The sequence below is a fragment of the Pleurodeles waltl genome, chromosome 6 (genome assembly GCF_031143425.1).
Source record: "Pleurodeles waltl isolate 20211129_DDA chromosome 6, aPleWal1.hap1.20221129, whole genome shotgun sequence".
Taxonomy (NCBI): domain Eukaryota; kingdom Metazoa; phylum Chordata; class Amphibia; order Caudata; family Salamandridae; genus Pleurodeles; species Pleurodeles waltl.
The window spans coordinates 1,525,516,413-1,525,544,331 of record NC_090445.1 but is presented as its reverse complement, the minus strand read 5'-3'; the positions used below and the strand labels follow the sequence as shown (position 1 = coordinate 1,525,544,331).

At 45.5% G+C, this 27,919-nt stretch overlaps 2 protein-coding genes across 2 annotated transcripts in view; one reads left to right on the top strand and one right to left on the bottom strand.

Annotated features, from left to right (window-relative positions):
• ACAP3 (ArfGAP with coiled-coil, ankyrin repeat and PH domains 3) overlaps positions 1–6,243 on the bottom strand; it is a 308,590-nt gene extending 302,347 nt beyond the window's left edge. The window contains exon 1 of the mRNA XM_069241084.1: positions 15–6,243. Within this exon, the coding sequence (XP_069097185.1) occupies positions 15–61 (47 nt within the window). The 5' untranslated portion in view covers positions 62–6,243. The remainder of the gene's footprint in view (positions 1–14) is intronic.
• PUSL1 (pseudouridine synthase like 1) overlaps positions 1–27,919 on the top strand; it is a 433,096-nt gene that overhangs the window by 15,995 nt on the left and 389,182 nt on the right. The gene's annotated exons all lie outside the window — the stretch shown is intronic.

The following is a 27,919-nucleotide window of genomic DNA, read 5'->3' as shown; positions in this document are numbered from 1 at the left end:
ACCATCCCGCTTACCGGAATCTCGGGGAATCCTTTATACATTCTTCAAAATCCACCGTCATGGTTGTGGTTCCACCTCTCAGCCCCGGCTACTGGGAACCAAGCATCGTCCGTCGAGATCCAGAGGGGGGTGCAGAGATCCGAGATGGAATCCGGTTGGAATCCGTGGTTCAAAGATCCAGAAGTGAATCGGGGGGTGGGAACCTCGCTGCAGAGGTCTAGGTTTCGGGGGAGGAGGACAAAAGGGGAGATACGAGGAGATAATGACGGCAGAGCACTAGGGGAGGAGGCGGGCGCTTTCGGGTGCAGAGATCCAGTGGTCACTGTATTTAGTGATCCGAGAGACCCCTGCCGCAGAGTTCCAAAAATTAATGGATGATAGAGTGGAAAAAGGAGTCAGAGATCCATAAGGGAGGGGCCGCAGTGATCCAGAACGCAATGGATCATCAGGAGGAGCAGCGATCCAGGGGCACATGGGGTGCAGGGATCCAACATGGGCTGGATAATCCACGGCGCTGGACTGCAGATGCGGCCGGGTCAGCTCTTCGGTTTCAGCAGATCCCGCCTTGTCTGTGCAGACTCCGCCTGACGCCCCAGCTCCCGCTCCCCCTGAGCTCCAGACGCTCCCTGTCAGGCTCCAACCTCTGAAAGCCGCTCAGCCCAGCCCTGCCGGCCTGTCACACCGAGGAGCGTCTGCAAAGTGCCAGTCGGGATTCCAGGGGGCGTCGGCAAACTACCAGCTTTCCGTCCAGGGAGCGTCTGCAATATACTACGTTCGATGCCGGAGATCATCTGCAAACTATCAACCCGTAGCCTCCGAAGATGTCCACTTCATATGATTTACAGGTTCCGCTGCATTGATTGCTCGCTTTGGATCCGTTTGTTTTACAGGATGCGCTGCTGATAAGTGTAGTCATCAAGGGGCTCTTTAAAATTTAACACACGCATTTTCAGAGTGCATTAATTCTTATGGATACCCTAGGCTATGGGCAGCATAAGAATCGTAGACCCCCCGATCTGAATCACAGACTGCAGAGCTGTCAAGTGGCTCAAATGGGCTATTCAGCCAGCCCTGCCTAAAGCTTGCACTGTTGGGCTTTCTGCCACACTTAGTTGTGTCTTCCACGAGTACGGGCGGGATAATGCGCAGTTAGCCATCTTAAAACACCGGGACTGGACCCTAATGTGACCTCAACTGAAGAGTCAGGCGGCGTAAGCAGATGAAACCAAAGACATCCAGGGACGGTCTACAAACTGACAACACCGTACTTACAACACCGTGCTTTATTCAAATGACAATCACTGGAAAGATACACAGGAATAGACCATCGGCACCCATCCAAGGACTACAGGAACGGTAGCCATACACAGGCTGTAAATGACCAACATATTCAATATAGGCTACATAAACTGTATAAAACCTGGGACGGTGTGTCAAGGACCAACCCCTACAGCCTCTTTTCAGTCTGCTGGGAAAGAGGGCGTTTTCTCCCGGACCAGAGAAAGCCGCTCAGAAAAATGCCATTTCCCGTGCCTCACTCACAGGCTGCAGCGCACAGATGCCTGATTTTTAGCCAAGGGAGCATCTGCAAAGGTACACCAGAGAGTTTCGTTCGTTCTTTACAGAAGCTTACATGAGCAGGGACCGTCTATAAAATACCAACTCCGCACCTAATCCACATATTGCTTAGACTATGGATAGACAGGGACCGTCTCCAAACTTCCCAAAACCCACAACAGAAATTGCAGGCGGTAGAAACTACACCTATCTTTCTTGACAGGGTGTGGAAATTACTATCTCCAGGATGTTGCTTGAGGGCAGAATTTATACACTTGCCGGCATTCTCGGTAACTTGGCAAAAACAGGCTGAATAGGTACAGATACGATGCCTAAAGAAAACATACAAACTACAATCCTAGCACACTTAACAAAGTACAAAATATATGAAATCACGGAAAAGCTCACAAAATAAAATTTCAATCGCTCGCTCTCTTTGACAAATCCAATTACAACCTAGAGGGCACGTGGGTCAAGCCCAAAATGTTTTTCAGATGAACCTCTGTTACCGTGAACGCAATGCTCCAGCACTATGGTTTATTTTATAAAGCCGGTGCATGGCTACTCGTTAACATTTTCCCATGGCCCGCAAAGTTTGGTCAGTGATGTGACTGAGGCCCGCATTGATACCAGAAGGGTGGTGCTCGGAGTTGGGGAGTGGTTGGTAGTAAAGTGGGTGTAAGGGAAATTAGAAATATACATCTAGGTTGAAATCGAGAAATATCAGTCCCATATCAGCAGCAGTGGGAAAATTGAGTAGGAATGGACTGGATGAAGTTCCTTGAAGAACTTCAATTGGCACTTGCACGGACACTGCTTTGTATCACATGGTCGCTGTGAATGACCCTTAACTTTGCATTGGTTTAGAAGTAGCCCATGTGTATACCTTCATGTTTGACGGGCTGAGGCATGGCACAAGAGATAGGTTATTGCATTTCTCAACTACCATGATGCTAATCAACACACCACTGTCTATGATGAAGGTTATGGGGAAAACGCAGGCTTTCATTGTGATCTTGGGGCAGTGTCAAAATGAACTTGGTTGTTTCGTTTGATGATCAATTCTTGTTTTTTGCTCTTTGATGCAAGCAGCCAAACCAATGTGCACCTGGAGTCTTCTGGTCAACACCATAATCTCACATTCATCTTCTTCACTGTAGATAATGACGTTGGAGAGCCTTTGCAGGATGAGCTTGACGATCATCTACTTTGTCTCCTTTCAACTTGTGCTAACTGGTGTAATTATTTGGACTTGTGGGCGTTGCAAGAATGCATCTGCAACTTTCTGGCATCCATTTCTCTTCTTGTTGTGATGTATTTGGTTTCTCTGTTGCTTTGGAAACCGTTATGAAATGGTTTTCTGTCCTGCAACCTTTGCCTGTCTGTCCTATGGCTGGACATTTACCTTCCCGAGGTAATGAAAACCCACATTGGAAACACAGCTTTTCCTTCTTTGAAGACAGCAACTTATGTGCATCTGCCTGGTACATGTGCTTCCTTTTTATGACCAGCGTTGTTCCAGCTTCCATTTCAGCATCTTGACGATCTGCTGATGTCAAGATGCTGAATCTTGCAGCCATTAGTATATTTTCTAAACTAAGCATCTCAGCATGCATCTTCTGAAAGAATCTGCCACCGAGGGCTCTAAGACGTATGGCTTCCTCATCATTAAATTCACTAAACTTATAGTGTTTAATGAGCACCTCAAGCCTTTCATCAAACTCATCCATTGTTTCACCTGCTTGTTGTAGCGCATGATTGAAAAATTAGGGGTGTGGAGGGAGCTCTGCTCTGCCGGAACTAACAGAGTTTTTGGAATTCTGCACTCCGCTTGGAGCGCAGAGTAAGTCCAAAAACTCTGCTAGCCCTTCCAGTGGAGCGGAGCTCACCTGTTGCGTTCTGCAGCCTAGTATGGGCTGCACAGCACAAGCGCAGACAGTCTGCACTTGCGCTGTGCAGCCAATAAATGGGCTGCAGCACACACTGGAGCAGCTTTCTTTCGCTGCCTACTGCCCTGGCCTAAATTCAGGCCAGGGCTGTAAGCAGCGAAAGATGCTGTTTCAGACCTCTTCTGCACCGGCCTGCCCCGTGTGCAGTGCACATGGGGCAGGCTGGTACACAAGAGGCCTGGCAGCTTTCGCTGCCTATGGCCCTGGCCTGAATTCCGGCCAGTGCTGTAGGCAGCGAAAGAAAGCTGCTGTTTTAGGCTTCTTTGCATTTGCATTCATTGCACTTTGCATTCTTTTTGCAGCCATTGAAAAAAATGCTATTCCAATGGCATTTGTTGTGCTGGTTGCCACTCGCCACTTTGCATGGATCGGCTTCTCAGCCGTAGTTAGGTCACCACACCGATTCAAGGTCATGTGGCACTTCCTTCACTCTTGCTGGTAAGTACATTTGTACTTTCATATCTGGCTATCACTGCCTTTAGCATCCGCTTTTCATGGATGATGGCTCTGTGTTATGGCATGACACAATATTTCTTCTTTCAGCCTTACCAACAGATTTTGGTGGGCTTTTCAAAGGCACTTCTCCACAGGGCCTTCCACTTCATTGAGGGCCGTATATGGGCTGTAGTGGGGCTTCGTCTCCACACATGCCAACTTTGAATTGATTCATATCGATTTGGGCGCACAGGGCACACATAAGCAGTTTGCTGTATCATTGCAAACTCTCAGGGAGAGCAGTCTTGTTTCTTCAGAGCACAGATCCCCTATCGTCAGTGTCCTCCCCAGCCCGGGAGCATGTAAAAGCACACACTGCAATGCATCTCTAAATTAGACGTCTTTATTCCTCAGCATACAATCACACTCTATTTACTGACTACACCATAACCGTTAATAACCACATCTTAACACCTCCCAGCAAGTTATGAGATCTCTGTTAGGTCCGCCCAGAACTGCAAGAGTCCTAACGCACCTTGTCTAGAAACACCACAACTAATTATGTATCCTGATGTCCTGCTGGCTGAGTGGAATCATTAATTTGTTGTTTTTGGTTGCTTGCTAAGGCCTTGATGGCACCCAAGGCCCCTTGAAGCACAAAGAGGAGACAGGAAACTTCAAAAGGAGTGATTAATAGTAGAGAAAGGAGGGATCAAAAGTGTGAATGAGAAAGGAGCGTATGAGTGGAAAAAACATGTGCATCTCATCAGGGGGAGAGGTGGCACACTGCCTGCAGCAGAATTTAGGCATTCATTGGATTGATTGACAATGAGGAGGTAGACAAGGCAGGAAACAGCAGAAGAGGAAAGGCTGTAGAAAGCAGCCAGTGGGCAACAGGAACAATAAGTTATGACCAGGGCCACTGCAATTATGTGGAAATAAAGGGTGACATTATGCAGCTGGGTTGTTAAAAGTATGCAGCAAGAAAATGTATCTTTTGTGGAATGTGACAGTATTATTTCATTATTTTAACATTTTTACACCTGTTAATTCTGACAAAGTTGTGCTCATAAGTGCCAGTTTAATACCTGAAGATAGTAGTCAGTAACAGAAAGGTGATTAGTTAACCTTTCTTAGTGGTCTATTGTGCAGAACCAGGTTTTGGCACACATTTTCGTATCGTTTGAGCTGTTTTGTGAAATGTGCAAAATATATAATAGATGGTCAATTATGTGGCAAATGTGGAACATCCATAGATATGCAGTAAACACCACAGAATCACATAATTCTAGCAACCTTGGTCATACGACAAAGATCCTGAGACCATTATTCATTCAGAGACAATGAACATAATTGCAGACTCAAGACTAAGAGAATCTGATGTAAAATTAATGCAAACAGATGCCTTGAGGTGAACAGACACATGGGCTACAGAAAACACCCAACGGTAAGGAAGAGGTCGGACAAAGTGTACCCTTCTTCTATATCTCACCAGAAATAGTAATGGAGGAGCAATTAGTAGTGGAACCACATTGGGTTTTCTTAGGTAGGTGTTTCTGGACAGTGTTAAATCAAACATTACTAAAGTCATTAAAGATAAATGCCAGTCATAGATATTTACTTTAAAAGTCAAGCTCTTGTTTAATGAGCAAACAAATGACAGTGCCATAAAGATAAGGCCTTGGAAGGAAGCCAAACGATTTCAACTCTAAGCATTCCAAAGATATCACTTAAAACATGTAGGGATAATGCTGGAGTCTCAGCATACTTATAAAATAATAAAGCTGCTGGTATCATATAAAGGATAATGTTGAATCAATGGTACAATGCTATACTATACTGTTCAGTATCTTGGATAGCTATATAATTATTGCCATAGTTTTTTTTTTTTTAAATTAATTACTTTGGAGTTTTATGTAGCACCATGCACAGTCTCTTGATTATTTCAGAGCACTGTACATTTTGAAATTTAATTCTCAGATTACAGTGAAGTAGGAATCCCAATCACCAGAAGTATTTCTCACGCGCTACCACCAAGGGCCAATATGACTAATTCTGTTTCCAGGAGTTTCCTAAGCGTAGAGAATTGGGGGATGCTCTCAAGTTCAGGTTCAAGGCATTCCACAGTATTTGTCTATTAACTCTAAAAGGTCCACACCTTGTTTGTACCTCTTAAAGATTTATTGAGTAATCCTATACGATGTAGTTGCCCAGACAGTCTAGGTTGGGTTGTAATGTCGGCTATGTATTTTATGGTGTCAGGTCCAATGGTCAATCCTGTTTCAATGAAGTAAAGATTTCCTATACGACATTGGCTAATTTAACTTCAATGCCTCTTGAGGGTCTGAACCCTGACTGAATTAGGGACGGTACCTTCTAGTATCATTGCAGCAATAATGTTTGCATGGTACAGGATGACAGATGTGTTGAACTGTTTCATGCAGGCTGCAGTGGATGTTTCTGGTACTATGTGTAGAGTTTTAATCTTTAGTTCTAGTCACAATAACAACTCCTTTCCCAAGGACTTTGGAAAAAAGGGGAACAGGGTGACCCTAATATCCCCTGGATTAAATTGTGATTTTACTATCACAGAATGACATGAAGTGGTTGCAGAGTTGCGGGGAAGCAAACAATGTATGTGTCAAGGCTTCCGGATTCATTTGTTCTTTGCAAATAAGGATCACACAAGATTTGTTTGGTAGTAGCACATCAATGCATTTTAAAGTGCATGTCCATTTAGCTAGAGTTTGATGGAGGCACCCCTAGGATCAGATTAACAAGTCTTTTGTGATTCCTTTTTCCATTGCAAACTCAATTGCGGAAATAGCACTTTGGGATATTCAAATTACTGCAAAGAAAATATTTGCAAATTCTGTGCAGTGAAAAAGTGATAGATTTGCAGTGTAAAATTAAGGAAGCACAAATAGACAACGTTAAGCACGCCACATGCATTCCGGTGGGCGGCCCCTTTAAGGGAGGAGCGCATAGCTTTTAAGTCAACGTGCTGCACCATAATTACTGCTTGTCATCAGAGTTCCCACCTCCTCCCGTACTCACCTGTTGTTTGACGTCCATGTTGGCGTTGTCCTCCGGCTTCCTCTGTGAACTGCTTCTGAGCGATCGCTGTACTTAGCAGGAATTGCATCGGTATCTCCTTGCAGCGGGTCATCAGTTCTCCTGTTGCTGCACCTCGTATCCACTGGCATCCTGCAAAAGACAAACAAAAGATATATTTCAAGCGGCAATCTATGCATTCTGGTAAGAGTTGTACAAAAGTCAAAGGAAGAAATACTTATCTAATGGAGTCTTGTTGTAAGGACTGGTGAAGTCAACCATTTTTTGTTTGTTTCTGTAAAGAGGAAAGGAAAGACATATTCATTTCAAGTACACGTTTTGCTAATTGAACAGAGACTCATATTCAGGTTATTATATTATTACATGCGCATGCCATTGATTACTGAAGAGTGATTCATAGCAAGAGCAGTGAATTAATTATGTACATTTATGATTTCAGGAGATGAAAGCTAATTTAAGCTTAGGAACAAATACATGAACATTGATCCACTGTCAAAAGGACTGATGTTTATTTATCTATTTAGATTCATAGAGCTTATACACTTAGGTAGGTGTTAGAGGTTACTCTTTTATTCTTATACCTAATGTGCGAGAATTACTTTTGGGTTAATGGTCTTGAATTCTGTCTTCTATATGTATAGCATAGAGAATTTCAGCCTATCAGGAACCAGCACCTAAAATAGGAGAAGCAACATTAGGTAGTCAGAACTGGGTTACAGTCATTGGGAAGAATTCACAATGTATATGTTCTAAGTTCTAAGGTTGGTTCTTTTTGTTTTAGAAACAGAAAAAATTACCAACATTGCAAGGTGGAAATCAAGGTTCGTCCCTTCGGGCCGGTGGGTCAGGCGTGACTACTCTGAAATCTGTTTGATTTGCTGGGAAGGTGGGAATTACGTTGTGTCCATTTCACTCCTGCAAAAAGGTATCATGCCTGACAGACATTCATAAACACCAAGTACAAAACATTGGCAAATGATTGTTAACCACATAAAGTATTCTAAGTGGAAACAAATTGAACCTATGTTCAAAAGCACAAGAGTTATTAAATGGTATGAAAATACCAAGCCTGCCTAGTAGACGTAAAATATTCGTATAGTCAACAGGTTGCAAATGACCTCATGTGTGTATAAACTAGACAAGAATTTGGTGGAGTAAATACATGGCATGGGCAATGCACAAAACTGTAATTATAGCATAATGAACTATATGTCCCCAACCAAACATGGACACTGATGCTTAAGATTGGTGTGTAGCTTGATGTCAGGGTGTAATATATTTTGAAGCTATTGTTGTTTTGGTTGTGTGTTTTGCAAGGGTTCTGCAGTTTCCACTTCAGTTATTATTGAGATTTTTTCCCATTTTCACACTCTTGGTGAAAGTTTGTTCTTCAGTTGTTTAAATGGATGGTGCAGGAGAAAATGTTGTCCATAATACTTTGCTGTCATAATTTCTGTATAACTTTAATCAGTTGTATAACTGCACAATTCAAAATGAAAGACAGATAATTAGTGTCCTCGTGTACTGAGATGCAAGACCCTCTTGGAAATGTGTCTTATGGACCAGATGTAGTATTTGAACGTGTTCGTAGATTCCAGCAACTCCATTTTAGAATTTAATGTCACAGAGGTCTCTAATCCACCCCATTTGAAACTCATTAACTTGTGTGAACCTACAAGCTCTCTCCTTGATCTTGTCCAGACATGATGAGATAGGTCTTACTGAGCCATCTCAAATAATACTCTTCATATTATCAATGCAATATTTAATTCAAGGTGGGTCCTTAATAACCTGATGAGTAATTTTTGACTGGCAATGTTAAGCCATTTTAGAGACAGCTCACAGTTTATAGCCTTTCGTTTAGAGTTCCCTCAAGTTATGGAACAAAGCTGTAGGTGTGATGTTGTGGGATATTCTACTTGTTTCTAATGAAGAGGGTCAAGAATTATGCTGGTCCTTCTCAAACTCTCAGGTGTATTTGACATGATGGTTTATTCCACTGTGCTGCAATGATCTAAATATTGTGAGAGCTTCCTAGGGCCATGCAGTTACTTGATTTAGGTCTTTTAAAAATAATATATATGAGCCTCTTTCAGTTAGCCTGGCTGAACCTTTTCTTGTATCAGAATAGAGATTCTTCCTGATGCCCCCAATGTCCACCAATGTCATCTGAGATCTTCAATTTTTACATGATCCTTTTATCATTCCCTCTGATTGGTGCCTAATGTGTTAATCTTCTTTAGATGATTCACAGAAGTAAATAGAAATATCCTCTTTCTCTGACTGTAAACAGCTATTTGGCTCTCTTAAAAGCATTAAAATATACACATGGCACAGTTGTATCCAAATTCATTTCACCAAATTGCAGTAGCACACCATTTATATGTGATATAGGAGCTTAACATATTTCTAGATTCAATATCTTCCATAGATCTTGGTTATCCTATATATTAAAGCCAAGAGCCACAAAGTCAAGCAAGACACTGAGCAGTACCAGAAGGCTCAATTTACTAATTTAGTGATATTTGGTTTGCAGCAGATCGAATCTCAGATAACCCTGGTGCCATTTTGATCAGAAATAGAAGAGCCATTTTGATTTAAGCATTGGTAAAGAACAGGCTGGGTTATTTTGCTGCCTGAGCTATAGTGACTTGATGGCCTTATCAAGCATCTTCCACTAGCTTGATCCTTAACATAGGGAGTCAAAACTTGTAAAATAACCTCCTTTATGGCCTTTTGTGATTGGCCTTCAATTGACCTCCTAAAATTCGAATGGAAAAAGGGATAACAGTTCTCAGATCTGTTCACTCCAACAAGGAATTACCTGCTTCCACATCAACAGCAATGCACATCCTTAGCTGTTTTTATCATGTGGCTAAGGACCCTACTATTTTAATACCTCCAGAGAGCCTCAAAGCAAATCATGTTCAGTGCCAAGATATGGTTTAGTCTACAAAGTTGGACGGATCTGTCCCATGTGTATATTTCAATTGTCTACTAAGTTGTCAATTAAAGTTTCTATCACACATTCAGATGCTGCTTAGTCTCCTCCATTCGAACATCAATGAGAAGATTGGTTTTGTGATCTAATTGGACCATTGGTATTTGCTTTCTCTTGCAAGGCCCTCCATGGGCCCATCACCCAACCAAACTTGCGGTTTATAACCTCTGAACCGGCTACTTCTGCACTGTCTACTTTTGCCCCACCGCCTACCTTTGGTCATAGTCCTGGCACTCCTCCCTTGGTTTGAATAACAGGTAGTCCTGGTGGATCATTAAGGACCCAGATACTGCTGTTTTCAGAGAAATTCCTGTTTATGTAGCTGTTTTCTCTGTCCCTTCTGGTTAACTCTCTTGCCTCCACCTCAGTCTGTGTCCAAATCTAATAGCTGTGGGCCACAACTTGGAGTCAGTGAGACAGTTCTAATGGAAAAGCACCCAGAGTGTGTGCCACCAAAATAAAATTAAAGCTACCTAGGCAAGAATACACATTCTTATCCCATTCTCACTTATCCAAAGTCATGGGACCAAGCACTTACATTCAATTTCTTGACATGCCTCTAGCCTAAACTTATTTATTGATTGGAAGGGTGGTTTGCCCACACCTGCATATTATGACATATTCCATATAGTCGTTTCTGCTTATTGCATGCTGGATTCCTTTCCACTAAAGGCAATCAAGCCATGAAAACCTGCTCCCTCTCACCATATTTAAGCATATATTTCACAAGCTAGTTGAATAACACATGTTCTCATAATTCCAGGGAGTCATGAGGTTGGAGAGGCCAGAACGGTGCCTCCACATGGAGTACTCCTATTGCTAAGATACATTTAGGGTGCGCTTCACAAATAAAATGTAACTTAACATTAACTAGTCTATTGAATGGCTAGTTTGCTTCCAACTACGTGCTTTTCAAAGCCCCTCAATAATTCTCTTATTTCTTTACCTCCAAATGTATATATGTCTGTACATATGTGCATGATATTTCTGTAGTGCAAACCTAATTAAATTGCAGTGTTGTGCTGTACATTGTCAAAGACAAGTCAACGAGAAACAGAAGATGTAGGTGGGTTGTGAATGATTACTGTGTTGGGATGTAGTGTTCTTTAAAAGGTTAGTCTTTCCTAAGTTGCACCAGCATTGGGGCATTCCTGACAGGCAAGGGGTTGTTGTTCCAGATCCTAGGTGCACAGATGAAAACGGCCTGCTGTCTTGTTTTTTCTTTTTTTAGACTTCTTTGTCTGCTTCCTGATAGTATTGTGGCTGCGAGTGTGCTTAGAATCACCAGAGATGGGGAGCTTGTCTATGAGATAAGCAGTGGTGCTGATTTTGATGGATCTGTAAATGGTGCAGTTGATTTTGAAGAGGGTTCAGGTCATCAAGGAAAGCCAGTCGATTTCCACCAAGATCAGTCTTCTCCTTGTCAGTTTTTTATGTCTTGTGTCTGTCCCTCTAAAACTTCCTCTGCCTTCTAATCTCCGAAGTCTGTACTTTTGTAACCCAAGATTAATTAGCTTAATTTAAAAGGCAGCAGCTCCTGGGAAATGGAGACTGAAAGGCTGATTGGAAAATTTCCAGGTTTTAGCCTATTTTTTCCATCCTTAGCATAACAGGTTTTATCATAAGGAAAAGTAGGTGAGGTAGTGCTCCCTTACCCAAATAATCTGTCCTATTCCTCACCAGATCTGGTCTGAGGTGTGATGCTCAGGGAGGGGTTCCTGTATGCTGGACTATGCTTTGCTATGGTATTTTACTTTGCTTGGCACTACAGTAGAATCAACCAGTGTTACCTTTACTTGTGGCCCCGCTCTCCAGGTTTCTAAGGTAGCACAATTTCACAAGTATGTCTGCTCTCCCACCAGATTCGTAGTCTCTGGGTTCCCATTCCAAAAATCTCCCTGTTGCCTGCCCTTGCGGACACTCCTTGAGGACACTCTCTGCCACAAGGCTTCCCAGGATTGCTGTATATAAACGGAGAGACAGAAAGGGCCGTAGACAGGGATGTAACTAACCACTCCGGTGCTTACCTATCCAGGATAAATTAGTGGAGAAGGCATTGCTCTGCTTTTGGGACAAGCGTGGGATAGCTCTGTCCGAAGTAGTTGATGGTAGCTCTTGTGTCTGTGGCAGGTGAGAGGTAGGTGTGCTTTTGATAATAGATTATATCTATCTCTGCTCTCTGTGCTAAGTAATGTTTCCGTCAGGTCCCAGTGCTTCTGTGTTCCCAGAGCCAGAGGAATTTTAGGGACACACTCAATTACCTGCTCCTTTTCCCTAATCAGTACTTAACTTCAGCGACAGGCACGCCTTCCTGCACCCTCTGACTACTCAATAGAGTTACCTGAGGAGCCTACAGTTGAGTTAGAGTTGAAAGGAGAGAGAGGCAGTTGCTAATTTCCCGAAAAGGTTAGGGCTTGTGGGTGGACAAGGAGATAAGAGTTCCAGAGATAGTCCCTCGTTGGTGTATGAGGAAAGTAGCCTTGGATTAGCTTAGTCACAGGGTATCACCTGTTAAGCTGCCAGAGCTGCATCCCGATCGTAGTCAGGACTCCATTAGATCCTGCAAGTCTTGTACCCAGTGAGAGTTGTGGGCATGTTTCAGACGAGCGAGCGTACTAGGGCTAGGGCCTTCCAGCACTGGTTAGCTGGCTGGAGGCTGACGTCATGACCCAGGTTGGCCAGGTTGTTAGTGCCCTGTGTTCTCTGGAGGTAAGAGCCATTCTATGTACTGTCTGTTAATCCAGCACAGATCCATAGAGGGAGACTTCACTTTATCCACCACTTTTAAAAAAATCTTCCGGAATCAATATTGTTAAAGCACCTCATGTACTACCATGGATGTGAGAACAGAGCCCTCATTTTCGACTACAGAGCACAAGTACTATCAAAGTATTTATGAAGAGCTCATTGACTGTAGCAAAAAATTACATATCCTCCCAGCACACAGCCAGAATATTCGTTTCAGGCCCATAGGTCTCCATAAAGTAGTGCACAATATCCGATACGAAACTATCTGTTCACCTTATTTGCCAAGAGCACTGGATAATGTTGCTTTCAAAGGCTAGCCAACAATCCTTCAGTCTCCTGGACTTTCTAGGAACAGGTCCAGCTGAGAAGTGAAGTCTTACTTATAAGGTGTGGTGACTAATTCCAACTGTAACATAAGGAGGACGCCATTACAGGTACCCCATTGTCCTGTGGGGAAATTAGTGCATGTGATAAAATGTGATAGTGCACTAATTATTGCTTATTAAACGTTTTGCCCCAAAATGGGACATAACAGACAGATGTTGATGCTTTCACACCAAATTTTGCATGTCTTTGTATTTTACAGGCATATATCCCTCTGAAATCCCCTGGAGTGACCTGCCAAAATGTATCCTGCAGCTGTAGCTATTATCACAGCCAGTGTTTATGAGGCATGGTAAATTCTGTGGCAGGACCGGAGGCTTCGGATTGTGCTATCTCTTTCTTTACTGTAAAAATAGGAGCCAATTAAAACTTTTCAATGACAAAAACTACATTTCCCAAGAACTGTAGTCCATACACTGGCCAATCCCCAGTCAGCTCCTCTGTATATATGTCCCTGCCAGCATAGTCCTTCCTCTTCCTTTGCTGCTCGCAGCCTCAGTTAAGAAGACATTTCACTTCCCTATATTGGTATTTAATCTGTATTTAATTTATATTATATTTAACATCATCACTGTCAGCGTGGAGTGGGAGATAGGCTGACCAAAGCGCTCATTGGAGGACTTTGTCCTCTTATCGCTGGGGTAAGCGGTACCCGCGGTGCCTGTCAGCGCTCCGCGAGCTGCTCTGTGCTCCGACGACTGTCGGCGCAGCGGCGCCCTTGCAGAATTTGAACGCCCAACGGGTGAGTAAATGGTAAGGGTTATTACCCTTTTTTGGTCTTCTCGCCCCGAGCTCTTTGTTGGCGGTGAGATCAAAGGACACAGTCCGTCCTCTATGCCTACTGACGCACACATTCGCGCAGACCGATCCCGTCACTCTCATAGTGTTGGGTCGGCCCGCGGAAATGTGTAGAGCGCATTTGAGTTTATCTTCCCCATCTGCAGCCTTCAGCTTGCCCAACAGGGTGCAAAAGCGTTCAGGCAGTGCCTAGGGGTCTTTCAGGTACTCCCTCCACCTCCAATGAGTTGTCTGACTGTTAATACTGTATTTGGACAAAATTAAGAAAGATATATCATGTTTCAAGATTACTTACCTGCTAGGCTGATCCCCACCTTGAATTCCTTCATTCCTCTTACTGATTCAGCTATGGCGCACTACGTCGAAGAGGACAAGTACTACCAGGATACTCCTGAAGTACCTATGGAACATCAGATGGAGGAGAGATTAGTTGAGGCCCTGGGACATCACCTCCAGGATTCTGTCAATCAAGCTCTCATAAAGGTTGGAAGCCATTTACTCAACCCCTCAGGCGATTTGGGCAGCGTGAATTGTTGGAGAGACCGCCCTCTGGGAATGTAGCCAGAGATGGCCAGTTACCAGATTTGGGCATTGCCCAGGGAGTCTCTATGGGCCCTACCTCTTCAGTCAGAATTTTAGCCCACATGGCAGCTTCTGTGCTCAAAGACCATGAGTATGGGTCCTATTCTAACCTTGATTCCTCTGGGTCTTTTTCTTTGCCGGCTTCACATGCCTGTGAATCTTCCTCTTCTCCTTTTGATAAATAACATGAAGACCCGAAGCCGGCCGCTAAATGCAAGAAGAAAACGCACCACAATGCAGAAGAGGCTCAAGCATAAAAAAATCTTTGTTTTGACCCAGAGAATATTATTCACCCCCGTTCTACTGAATGGGTCCACTGTCAAGAAGTCGCCTATTACGTCTGACATAGATTGCGAAAGGGTTTTGACAAGGACATACACAGTACGCTGGATTCATAGTGCCCTCGACCTGCTCTTCTAGGTAAAGAGGCCGATAGTCCTGAACTGGATCCCTGTATGGCCACGTTCTTGAGAAAATTTGCAAAAGATCCAACAAGGGGCCTGAACAGGATGTGGAAGGGATGTCAGGACAAGCTTCTGGACATCGCAAGGCCACTTACAAAGATTCTGGAATTGGCAGTACAGGCAAAAGAGTCTCAAGCTGGGTCTGACCCTGAGACAGTCTTGGAATGGGCCCCATGAGCCATTTGTATTCTAGTTAATGGCAACTGTGCGGTATCCACGGAAAGGCGAGTCTTTCCTCATGCGCATTGATATGAAGCTGGCAGAACTTGCCTCCGTGGAGGCTGGTTCGATGGCGAATGGTCTTCTTTCTGACAACAAGTTTGTTAAAGACTTGGGGAACTATGTTGCCACTTTTTCAGCCCTGGATAAAGCTCAGATATCCATGAAAAAAATGTTCAGTGGGGGCCTTTTTGCCATGGTCGGACGCTATAGAGGCCGAGCACCAGGCTGTGAAACATTCCAGGTCTCTAGTGGCTATTCCCAGACCTGGGGAGGTTACCAATCATCCTCAACTTTCTAAACCACCAAATTTCAGAAAGGTTACGGACGAGCTTATAGAGATGGTAACCGAAGCGGATTCAGTGCAGCAGACGGCGCTTCAACAGGTGAGAAGCATCCCCTTTTCAGAGATCATTCTTGTGGGGAGGATACAATGGTGTTTTGCTGCATGGAAGAACATATCACAAGGCCCATGGGTACTCCAGACAGTTTGTGGTTACAGGTTGGAGTTCTACTCCACCCCGCATCAAGGGGTTCCTCCTCGTCCCATGCATTTTTCCAACCAGATTGCGGTTTCATAGACAAAAAGATTGTGTCTTTGCTTAGGAAACAAGCGATCGTCAGGAAAGTTCCCTATCCTGCGAGCTATGTCAGCACGATATTCCTAGTACAGAAGAAAGGCGGGGGTCCCGTCTGTTTCTCAATCTAAAATCTTTCAATTCTTGGATAGTGTATTGTCACTTCAAGATGGAGGGTATCCATCTTTTAAGAGCCCTCTTGAAAGAGGGTGATTGGCTAGTGCGCTTGGATCCAAAAAACGCTTATTTAACAGCTCCCATTTTTGCCCCACACCGTCAGTTTCTACAGTTTCGTTGGCGAGCCCAATGGTTTGAGTTTACTGTCCTTCCATTCGGTCTTTCATCAGCCCATTGGTGCTTTACCAAACTTTTGAGGCCAGTAGTACAGACCCTCAGAGAAAAAGGGGTATGCCTAATTATTTGTTTAGACGATGTCCTAATCAGGGCTCAAAATGAGGAGTCTGTTCGATTGCATCTGTATTGGATTATTCAGATCCTTCAGGACTTGGGTTCCTGATCAATTCTGACAAATCCAGCCTGTCCCCTTCTCACTCCATAGAATTCTTAGGTTTTCAAGTGGATTCAGTTCTAGCTCAATTGAGTCTTCCTCTCCCCAAGAGAAAATTGATCAAGAAAGGATTGAGGAGAACCCTTGCATCTCCGACCATATAATTGAGGACACTGGCTCGCCTAGTCATCCTTTTAGGGTCCCCAATTCAGGTGATATTTCCAGGTTCCTTGAATTATCAGGCCCTTCAACGTCTCAAGATTCTGCCTCTTCACAAGGGTCTAGCTTACTCAGAGCAGATTCTGTTATTGAACAATGCTCGAATAGAGATATTGTGGTGGTCAGACCATCTGGATGCGTGGAATGGCAAGGCCATTTTTGCGTCAGCACCGGAGTTGCTGATAGAATCAGATGCCAGCCGGTGGGGTTGGGGTGCACATTGCTGAACATGGCGACAGGAGGGGCACTGGTTGTCAGAGGAACTCAGTCTCCATATCAATTGTCTGGAGCTTCTAGCGGAGGCTTTTGAAATTTGATCATTGTCGCGGAGCAAAGGGACCTGTTGTATCCTGCTATGCATGGACAATATATCAGCGGTCCATTACATCAATCGGCTAGGGGGCACCAGGTCACAAGTACTAGCGGAAAGTGCCAAAGAGTTTTGGAACTTCTGCCTTCATCATCACATAGAGGTGACAGCAGAATATATTCTGGGATGCTCCAAAATGATAGCGGACTGGAACTCTCATTTTCTGAGGGATGGCAGCAACTGGAAGCTGGATCACAAGGTGTTCCTCGGTCTCAATCAACGGTAGGGTCCTTGTCTGAGCAACCACTTTGCATCTCGTCTCAATTTGCTACTCCTGCTATTTTACAGCTGGAGACCGGATACTCTAGCGGCTGGATCGTATGCATTTCTGCAGACCTGGCCAGAGGGTCTTCTTTATGCCTTTTCCCCCATCGCCTTGATTTAGAGAGTACTCTCTCAGGTACGGAGGAGGTCGCGGAATTGATCATGGTGACCCCTCTCTGGAAAGCTCAACCATGGTTTCAGGTGGCGATGTCCTTGCCGTGTGCCCTTCTGGTTCGGATCCAGTCTTATCTGTCTCTACTCTTGGATATGTTGGGTCTTCCTCATCCATTGACAATAGCCGGGCAATTGTCCCTCATGGCTTGGAGACTTTCAGGCGACATTGGCAAGCGCCTGGAGTTTCGGAGGATGCTATGTTTTTCTTGTCCCAATCTTGGGCCCCTTCCATTCATAAGCAATGTGAGTCTGCATGGAAGAGATGGGCTGGTTGATGTGGAAAACGGTGTGTTGATCCCTTGGGGACAAGCATTAACATGATTGTTGATTTTCTCTCTGATCATGCATCTCAAGGAGTAGCATACAGAATTATTAATAATTTCAGGTCTGCGATCTTGGCGAGTCATATGCATTTGGAGAGTAAACCAGTAGGAGAACACCAGGTGCTTTGCAAGCTTCTTAGAGGAATATGAATTGTGAATCCCCTTCAACCCAGGTATAGAGATTTATGGGATGTAGATGTTGCTTTATGTTTTTTACGGGTGTGGACTTGTAATGAAGACTTGTCTTGTAAGCAGTTATCAGCAAAACATACCCTTCTATGCCTCTTATCCTGCAGGCGTGTGTCTGATGTCCGAGCCCTGGATTTATCAGGTGGAGTATTTACTCCTTCAGGAGTCTCTTTTACTATTACTAGGCATACCAAAATGGCTTCATGTTGCATTTCTTATCCAGTTTTTCCTCATAATGCAAAATTATGTGTGGTACAATGTTTGAAAGCTTACGAAGCATTGACCAGAGAGTTTTGCAGAGACTTCTAGGGTCAGTTATTAATCTCATTGCAGAAACGATATAGACCGCTGTCTTCGGCCACTTTGGCATGATGGGTCAGATAGATTTTAGGGGAAGCTAGGATTGACACTGCTAAGTTTGGTGCACATTCTGTCGGGGTGCCATGGCATCAAAAACGTTTTGTGTTGGTTCCCGTTTAGAAGACATCATGGCTGCAGCAGATTGTTGTTTAGATTCTACCTTCAAGGTATTTTATCATAAGCCTATTGTCAATGTAGTTTCTGCAGTAGTTAATCAGCTTTACACTAGCATAATCTGAAGCCTCCGGTCCTGCCATAGAATGTCTGATAGCAGGGATGCTATACTCTGGATAGTAGATTCCAGCCCCTTCTTGCAGCAGCCAGGGACAAGTTTTATTGCCATAGATAAATTGTAAACACCATGCAAGTGGGAAGGCACTATTCATAAGGGGTTTCTTCATGACATACAGTCACTACCACAATGTCACTTTCACTTTGGCCCACAAAGACACACCGGTTTGTGGTTTTCCTATATTCACAGAATTGTCCCCTTTGAGGAAAAGCTAGGTAAGTAACATCAGGTTTATAGTAACCAGCCACTCTTGTAATCTTCAAGGGTCTGGAAAGACTCAGCATGAGGTATATGAACATTCCAGCATTTTGTGCTCATGATAGAACAGATCAAAGTACGTTTTGGTTTTCTGAGGGGCATTCCGACTAAAGGCAGACCCTCTAGAACATCAGCTGGTGCAAGTGCACGCAGATGCAGCATGAGGAAAGATTAATAATCGGGTGATATTTCTCACCGAGCATCAAGAAGGAGTTTGTTTTCATACACAGAGTAGCAGCTCCACTCAAGGACAGGTGCAGTAGTGTTAGGATTCATGATAACTCCCCATTCGATAACAATGAAGTATCTCACCAAGAGACAGACAACAGCGGGAAAGATAGCAGACCAGACCCAAAGGAAGATCCCAGAGACGGCCAGTTACCTTGGATGGAAATGGTGACAATGATGATGGGTGCATCATTGCAAGAATGTGAAAGTGCAGACAAGGAGGGTGGACTCTGGAGATCCAACACACTGGCAGGCAGCAAGGCACCAACAACAGCATCTGTGCTTGAGGGCCGCAGGCTGGGGCTTGATGCAGGTTCAGGGATCGGCACTATGGGCAGGCATCTCAGGGTGATTTAGCACACTTACACTGGAAGGAGTGACCCCCATTGGCAATCTACAACACATTAAGTCTGTGTTGGCGATAAGCAGCACCACGTAGGGGCCACACCAGCAAGGCTGCAGATTGCACTTCCTCTTGTGGACCCGGACATCAATTTAGTTGGTGAGCTGGAGGGAGTGGCAGACTTCAGTTGAACAATCAGGTAAGGTGCTTGAACATGAAAACAGAAACTGTAGAGACAACAAATATTTTTTCTGCTGTATTGGAGGACAACATCATTATTCAATTACAGGTCCAATTTAGAAGCTGAGATGTATTCAAATGTAATATCATAATACATCTAATACCTATCTCCTAGGGGCTCAGTGTGCTTTATTTTTAGTTGGTATGACCCTGAGCTAGGTGCCATGATATAGGGCCATTTCATCTACTTTACAGAACGTATTTTCCATTTTTGTTCTTAAGTGTACTACTGTTTTGTTCCATTTTGCCAGGTGACTCGGGTTGATAGGTGCAGTGAAAGTGTTGACCAAGCCTTAAAGCTTTGCAAATCTATTGTACACTGATGATATGAAGTGTGTTCCTCAGTCGATTCACTGGCAATTCAGGAGATTCCAAATTGGGGAATGAAGTCCTAAGTAAGCTCTTTGCAACTGAAATGGCATATAATCCCACAAAGGAATAAGATGCTACCGACCCTGAAAACATACAGACAAATCAGTTAGATATTGGGTAATTTCTGTAACAGGATTGACAATTTATATTTTCACAACACAGAACCAACACCTCATTCTTGCAGTATTGGTGTTATTTAGGTAGACTCCATTGAGTGTACACAACACAGCACAATTAAGTTTGCACAATATTTCCAGACCCAATAGATTGCCTGGTGATGTAGAGCTTAGAAAAAAGCATTGGTGTCTGTGATAGGGCCAAGGGTGATGGAAATGAGATCGGAAATATGGTGGGGAACACAAAGATTTGAAATACCAACTGTGTCTAGTGAGGCAATGAAAGGAATTCAGGCATTTTCAAGGCAAAGCAGCTGGTACATTAATAAGGCATGTGGTGCGTTTACCATTTATTATGCAATGGTGATAGGGACTTGACTGATCTACAGGGATCAGGTTATTGAGGCCACATTATGAATGCCCTTGGCTGTCCTACAATTAAGAATGAGGGTTCTGCATAATCTACTTAAATTCAGGGATGTCAGCTAGACCTAGTACATTTCAAACAGCGTTAGAGCAGTCACTTTCCCTGTGCCTCAACTGACCACAGGCAAAACGTGACCCTCCCACACTCGGGACTTCCCCATCCCATTGCCCCTTCCTGCTCTCCTTCCCCGTCCACCTCTTGGTTCTCTCCTTCAGTCCCTCTTATGGGGGCTCCCTGCCCTCTCGCCGCCACGCTCCTCTGCATATTCTGCACACACAGTTGAGTTTCAACATTCTATTTCTTTCTTTCCTGTAAAGACACACATTGATTATCAACACTCACTAACTCCCTTAGTATTGTAATTTGCCGTCCAATATACATTGTCATCAACTGATGCCTCATATTTGGTAAATCCTTGCACAAAGGTAGCACCTACAGCTTTCAAGCCATCTGCTACATACAAGCAATGCCTGAGTACCACTCAGACTGGTGGTATAACACAAAGTGATGCAGAATGTGAAGAGGGGCCTCTTAGTCTCCCAAGTCTCATAGATATTCATTGGCATTGAACTGAATGGCCTGAAAAGGTTGGGGGTCTTCAAAGGTTTGGGAACCACAAGTATTCAATAATGCATCCATTGCCATATGTGTGGCCCCACCATTCCCCTGGTCCTGTCTCAGCCATGCTGACTTTTCAGCCAATCGATTTCTGACTTCACTGGGTACCAGTAAATTCAGCAGTTGATTCATATCGGCTCTGTTTTGTCAGTACACTTCAAATACACTTTTCAAATCGTAACAGAATTAGGTGTGTTTTTCTATAATAATAGGGAGCTGTTTCTTAATTCTCATTAATCAGAAGCGATCTAAAAGACAAGGATGGTGACCCCTTGGAAGTCTCTCATGAAAGACGAGTGCCAGGCATGGGAAGTGGGCTCTTCAGTTTCTGCATTGCTAGATGGAGGAGAGGCTTTTGTCCTCTCTCTGGGCAAGGGTCTCCTAGACAGCTGGTCAGTCGTCCTGCTTAGACTTTGTTGGGTAATTGTGAGGCTGTGCTCACGATGATCTCTATTCACAGCTAGGTCCAAACATACTCTTAGTCTAGATCTCCACACCATAGTGGGGTCTGCACCTTTCTTAACTATTCATCTGCTTCTGCCTAATTGTCTATTGTTATGACTCACTTACACATTAACCCTTTGTACTCTGTCCTCCTCACGGTTTAACATGCCCTGCTTCATTTCCAGGTTCATTTGCAGCTGCACCATCAGAGCCATTGGCCAGCATGAGGAAAACAACCATTACATCTTCCTACCTGAGATTCTCTCACCTTCCTTTTCTTTTTTGGTTCAGTGATCTAGGGTCAATAAATGAGAAAGGCAGAGCAGATGGAGCTCATGCCCTAGCTTTGTCCCTAAGGTCACCAGCTTTTTCTGGATCTGGTTCATATCACAGGCTTGGGATTCATGTTTGCATTTGTTGATCTCCTCATGCCGGAGTAAAAAGAGCAACCATTGTTCAGCCTCTATGTTATTCTTAGGAATCTTTAACTGCTTTTGCAAGTCCCCTAATCTCTCTAGGTCACAGGTACTATGTTTAGAAAATAATCGCTTCTCATTCTCATTTTTGAGTCCCACTGACTGTTTCAGAAAGTTGAACGTAGCTTTATTGTACTGGTGGTACATAGCGTGGACAGGATTCTCTTTTGGTGAGGGTTTGCTATGCTTAGATTTTTCTGACCCATCACTGTTCCTTCATTCATACATGGTAAAAAAGAAAGGGTCTGTCAGTCTTGTGCCAGTGCTCACCCTGTGAAAGGGGGTTGGGAAAGAAATGAAAAGTAGGGCAATGAATGCCTCAGTTATTGCTCTAACCGATATTGTGGAATGGGAGGAAAGGTATCGCACACTCACACCTAAAGATCCTCTTGCCTTCGGCTGATCTTCAGTTGTGTGACTGGATCAGGAGGCCGGTTTCTGCACACATTAATCTTTGCCTCAGGTCTTGGCGCGCCTGCCTATCCACACCTCTCGGTACTATCTATGTGGTTCATCCACTCTAAGCCGTGGAGTTCCACACACATAGGCCCTCATTATATCATTGGCCGTAAATTCCACTTGCCGCCAAAGTACCATCGAGGCAACGGATATCCGTCCACCATATTATGACACACACACACCAATCCGACAGAATTCAGCCATATACAAAAATTCACCAGACCAAAGGTCAGTGATAAACTGGTGGTATCAAAACCCACACCGTTATGCCAAAAGAACTACGCCCACCACATTATGACCCATGAATCACCATGGCAGACATTCAATGGCGGTAAACCATTGGCGGTACATACCGCTGTGCTCAAAATACACACACACAAACAAAACAACACCACATTGGACAATTCAAACAACACACACCTGACACCCATACACACACCACACACACACACCACTATAAAACACACACCCACATTACCCACAACCCTTTACCAATACAAACAATTGTCACAAGAGAGACAGCAAAACCAGAGCCACACACTACCTACACCTATACACCACCCACCCACGCACACCACATCACACACCCCAACACACCCTCAGCTACATACCTCACACAACACCCATGGCACCATAAAGACACCCCCGATTCTCCGAGGAGGAGCTAAGGGTCACGGTGGAGGAAATCATCAGGGTAGAGCCTCAGCTATTTGGAGTACAGGTGCAGCAGATATCAATAGCTAGGAAGATGGAGCTATGGTGGAGAATCGTGGACAGGGTCAACACCGTGGGACAGCACCCCAGAACTTGGGATGACATCAGGAAGAGGTGGAATGACCTACGGGGGAAGGTACGTTCCATCGCAGCAAGACACCAACTCTGTGTACAGAGATCTGGCAGTGGATCCCCTCCTCCTCCCCCACAACTAACAACATGGGAGGAGCAAGTCTTGGCAATCATGCATCTTGAGGTCCTGGCCAGAGTAGGAGGAGGATTGGACTCTGGTAAGTCAACTCTCAACTACTATCACCCCCTACCTGCATGCCGTCACATACCCCCACCCTCACTTCCATCACACCACCACGTCCCACACCCCCCACTATCACATCTCACTCATCCCAATGCCAAGCCCTGCATGCCATACCAATGCATTGACACCACTCACAGTCCTGCATGGACACCTATCACTAAAGCATGCACACTAGAGAGAATCAGCCATCCCAACACATACCAACATACACAAGTGAAAGCTGCCAGGTCAAATACAACCAAAGAGGGAAAGCCACGGATGCACAATATGTCAGACACAGAAACTATAACACATCATTTACATCCCCACAGGTACCCCAGCCATTGTCACCAGAGAGGAGGTGCCAGCACTATCCAGTCCCCCAACAGAAGCGGCCCACAGTGATGACAGCAACTCTGGTCTTCAGGATCTGGATGACCAACCTGGCCCATCAGGGACCTCTGGACAGCCGGTTACCCAGGCCCAGTCATACACCACCACAGGGCCTCCCCATCAGGAAACACCACCACAGCACCCACCCAGCGTACCCATACCTCTGTCCCCAGGACACGTCAATCAGCAGTGTGTCAACCTCTACAGAGACCCCAGGCCACACCTCGCCCACAAGACAATCAGGGACCTGGGGTCAGTGCCAGTGGGCCCACGGTTCAGGGGACAGAGGCCACCAGGGAAACTGGGTGGACTGCTGTGCACCAGGGGGAGGACAGTCCCAAGGAACCGACTCCCAGGATGCACTTGCAGAAATCCTGGGAGCATATCAACATTCCCAGGACACAATGGGCCAGATCCTGGACAATGTGCAGGAGAACAGGCGGTTGCAGGAGGGACAGTACTAGGGGATCAGGGAGGACTTGCAGGCCATCAACACCACCCTGGTCTCCATAGAAGGGGTGCTGGCATACATGGCCAATATTATGAGGGAGGCAGTCTCACAACAGCGGGCCCATGCCACTTGCCAGACATCTGAACTGCCTTCCACTTCTGCTGCCGCTAGTGGACAGGAGGCCCTACCACAGGACCAATAGGCCACCAGCACCCCTCCCCTATGCAGAAGGAGAACCACCCCGCAAATGTTCCCTGCGATCCAGATAGAAGCCAGAGACACTTGCCAAGACCCCCGCCAGGAAATGAGACTCTCCTGATTGTCACCCTTGTGTCCCACTCAGTCACCCTGTCCACCTTGAACTTCCATTGCTCCCCTTCCTATGTCCCCTTGGACAATGCACCTCTGCTACAGACTGGAACAATACCCTGGACTTTCCTCCATCATCACCCCATCCCATTGCACTTGCCCCTCTTTTTCTTAGCACTTCAATAAACACCCTTGGAAAAAATAGACGTATGGAGTATGTCGAATTATTCAAGTATGTATTAATTTAACCAGGTTCAAACATTGCAATTCAACTGTACAGTAAATGAGCATATGTTAATGACCTGTAGCTGGCTGCAGTGATCACACCAGGAACTATTGTGATGCACCACCATCTGTAAAATGAATTGCCAAAGGGTACAGTAAGTGGGCATAGAAGTGGGAAATAACAGCATGCCAGAGCCACAGAAATCCTATATAATTACAATGAAATGTGAAGTAACACTGTCTTACCTGTGTGTCATTGGAAGTATTGTCTGATGACTGCCATTCTGTTGTCCTCATCCTCTGCCTCCTCATTCTCACTGTTCACAGAGTCCACTGCTTCCACACCGGCATCTCCAGCCTCCTTCTCCTGCAGAAAAGGCACACAGCGTCTCAGGGCAAGGTTGTGCAACATGCAGCATGCCACTATTATCTGGCAGACCTTCCTGGGTGAGTAGCACAGGGATCCACCTGTTAAATGGAGGCACCTGAACCTGGCCTTCAGGAGGCCAAAGGTCTGTTCTATAATCCTTCTGGTTCGCCCATGTGCCTCATTGTAATGTTCTTCTGCCCTTGTTCTGGCATTCCTCACAGGGGTCAGCAGCCAAGATAGGTTGGGGTAACCAGGGTCACCTGCAATATTGAGTGACAACATTTAGCCACACACTATCCCATATGGCCCACACCATACCCATACACCATCATATACTGGGTGGGGACCAGTGCTCATCTATTAGCCACACCCTGTGCCTCTGTAGTTGGGCCATAACATTTAGAATGCTGGTATATCTCAGGACAAAGGCATCATGCACCGACCCAAGATACTTAGCATTGATGTGGGAGATGTACTGGTCCACCAAGCACACCATCTGTACATTCATAGAATGGAAACTCTTATGATTTTTGAACACCTGTTCATTTTGACGGGGGGGGGCAAATGCAATATGTGTTCCATCAATTTCCCCAATTATTGGGGACATGTCCAATTGCATAGAAGTCGGACTTCACTGTGGCCAAATCTTCCACCTGGGGAAATACAATGTAGCTTGTGTTTAATCAGTGCAGACAACACTCTTGTCAGCACGTTTGAAAACATTGGCTGTGACATTCCTACTGCCAAGCCCACTGTCACTTGGAAAGAACCAGTTGCCAGGAAATGGAGCACAGATAGAACTTGCACAAGAGGGGGTGATCCCAGTGGGGTGACGGATAGCAGATATCAGGTCAGGCTCCAATTGGGCACACAGCGCTGTGATTGTGGCCCTGTCAAGCCTATAGGTGAGTATTATGTGCCTGTCCTCCATTGATGCCAAGTCCATCAGGGGTCGGTACACGGGGGTATGTCTCCTATTCATCTGCAGCGGCATCAATCTATGAGGCAAAAGAGTGAGGAGCCAGTCACAAACTGAACAATGATGCTACTACAGAACATTGCATGCTGTTAACTTGTAATGGGTCAGTGTGGTTTGTCCAATATGTCCAAATTTAAACAGTGATGCAGCAATTATCCAGGGCTTGCCCCCACCCCCGAAATGGCGTCCGCCTGGCCTGTGTGGAGGGACAGGTGGAAGTGAGATAGTTCCGCTGACGTTGTGGGCCATTGCAGGCGGCGGTGGGGAACCGCCGCGCAACTCCTCATTGGTTATAATTTGGCCCTATGGGTTACAGTGGCCAATGGTGATCTATGCCAGGCGGTGACGGTATGCACCGCCACGGACATGACCGCCATTTTATATCTGATTCTTCACTTGCTACCTAATCTTCAATAGGAGAGGATCCACATTGCATGTGCTGCTGTGACCTGTGTATGGAACCTACCATGGCCCGTGTGACTGGGGGAAGGGCCCTTGCCTTCACTTCGGCGGAGTAGGAGAGACTGGTGGATGGGGTCCTACCCCAGTACAGACTGCTGTATGGGCCTCCAGACCAACAGGTGAGTACACTGTGGGCACAATGCATGTGGCATGAATGCATAAAGTGGTGTCTATGAAGGCCTGGTGTAAGAGAAGTGGGTGGCTGTCCTCTGGGTGGCTTATTGGTTGTGTGCTGGGCCATGTGTGTGGAAATGGTGATGTGAAGGGGTATGGCGGGCCATAAGTGTAACAGGCAGGACTGTCTGATTAAAACTATTTTCCTGTGTGTATTTCCTATTCAGGTCAGTGCCCATCAAAAGAAGGGTATATGGCGTGCCATCGCCAAGGACGTGTGGACCCTGGGAGTCTACGGCAGACAGAGCACCCACTGTTTGGAAACGGTGGGAGGATTTGAGACGCTGGGCACGGAAGATGGCGAAGGCCCAGCTGGGGATGGCCTCCCAATGAGGAAGGGGTGTCCGTCGAACCCTGACCCCCTGATGGCCCGCATCCAGAGCTGAATGGGCGCTTGAGAGCATCACAGCAGCCACAAGGGGGTGAGTACAATGCCCATCCTGTCCTTATGTGCATTTGCATCATCTGGTAGAGGAGCAGAGGCACCAGTGACAGAGGGAGCTGAATCCCACAGGACCCAGGAGGCAGAGTCCACAGACACTGAGGACACCAGTGGGACAGAGGGCAAGGGAAGCACCACGGCGGAGACTGGAGGGGACACCCCAGGTACAGGCCCCACACCCGGTACCAGCACCGCCCTCCCAGCAGCCCCTCATCGAGTTGCCTGTGCCCGCTCACCCAGGAGGGTGGGCTTCTCCTTCACCACAGGCACCTCAGGGCCAGCCTCAGTGAGCCCTGCTGCCCTGAGTGAGGAAGCTATTGACCTCCTGAGCTCCATCTTTGTAGGACAGTCAACCATTGTAAATGCCATCCAGGGGCTGGCAGCCCGGATGCAACAGACTAATGCATTCCTGGAGGGCAGTCACACTGTCTTGGTGGCCCATCAGAGATCAATCCAGGCTCTGGCCTCCTCTCTGATGGCAGCCATTGTCCCTGTTTCCACCCTTCCCTCTCCTATTTCCTCTTCCCAATCCCATTCTCCTCAACCCCAACCTATCCCAAGCACACAGGCAGATGAGCATGCACACAAGACAACACACAAGAGTGGGTCAGGCAAACACAAGCACCATACTTCAT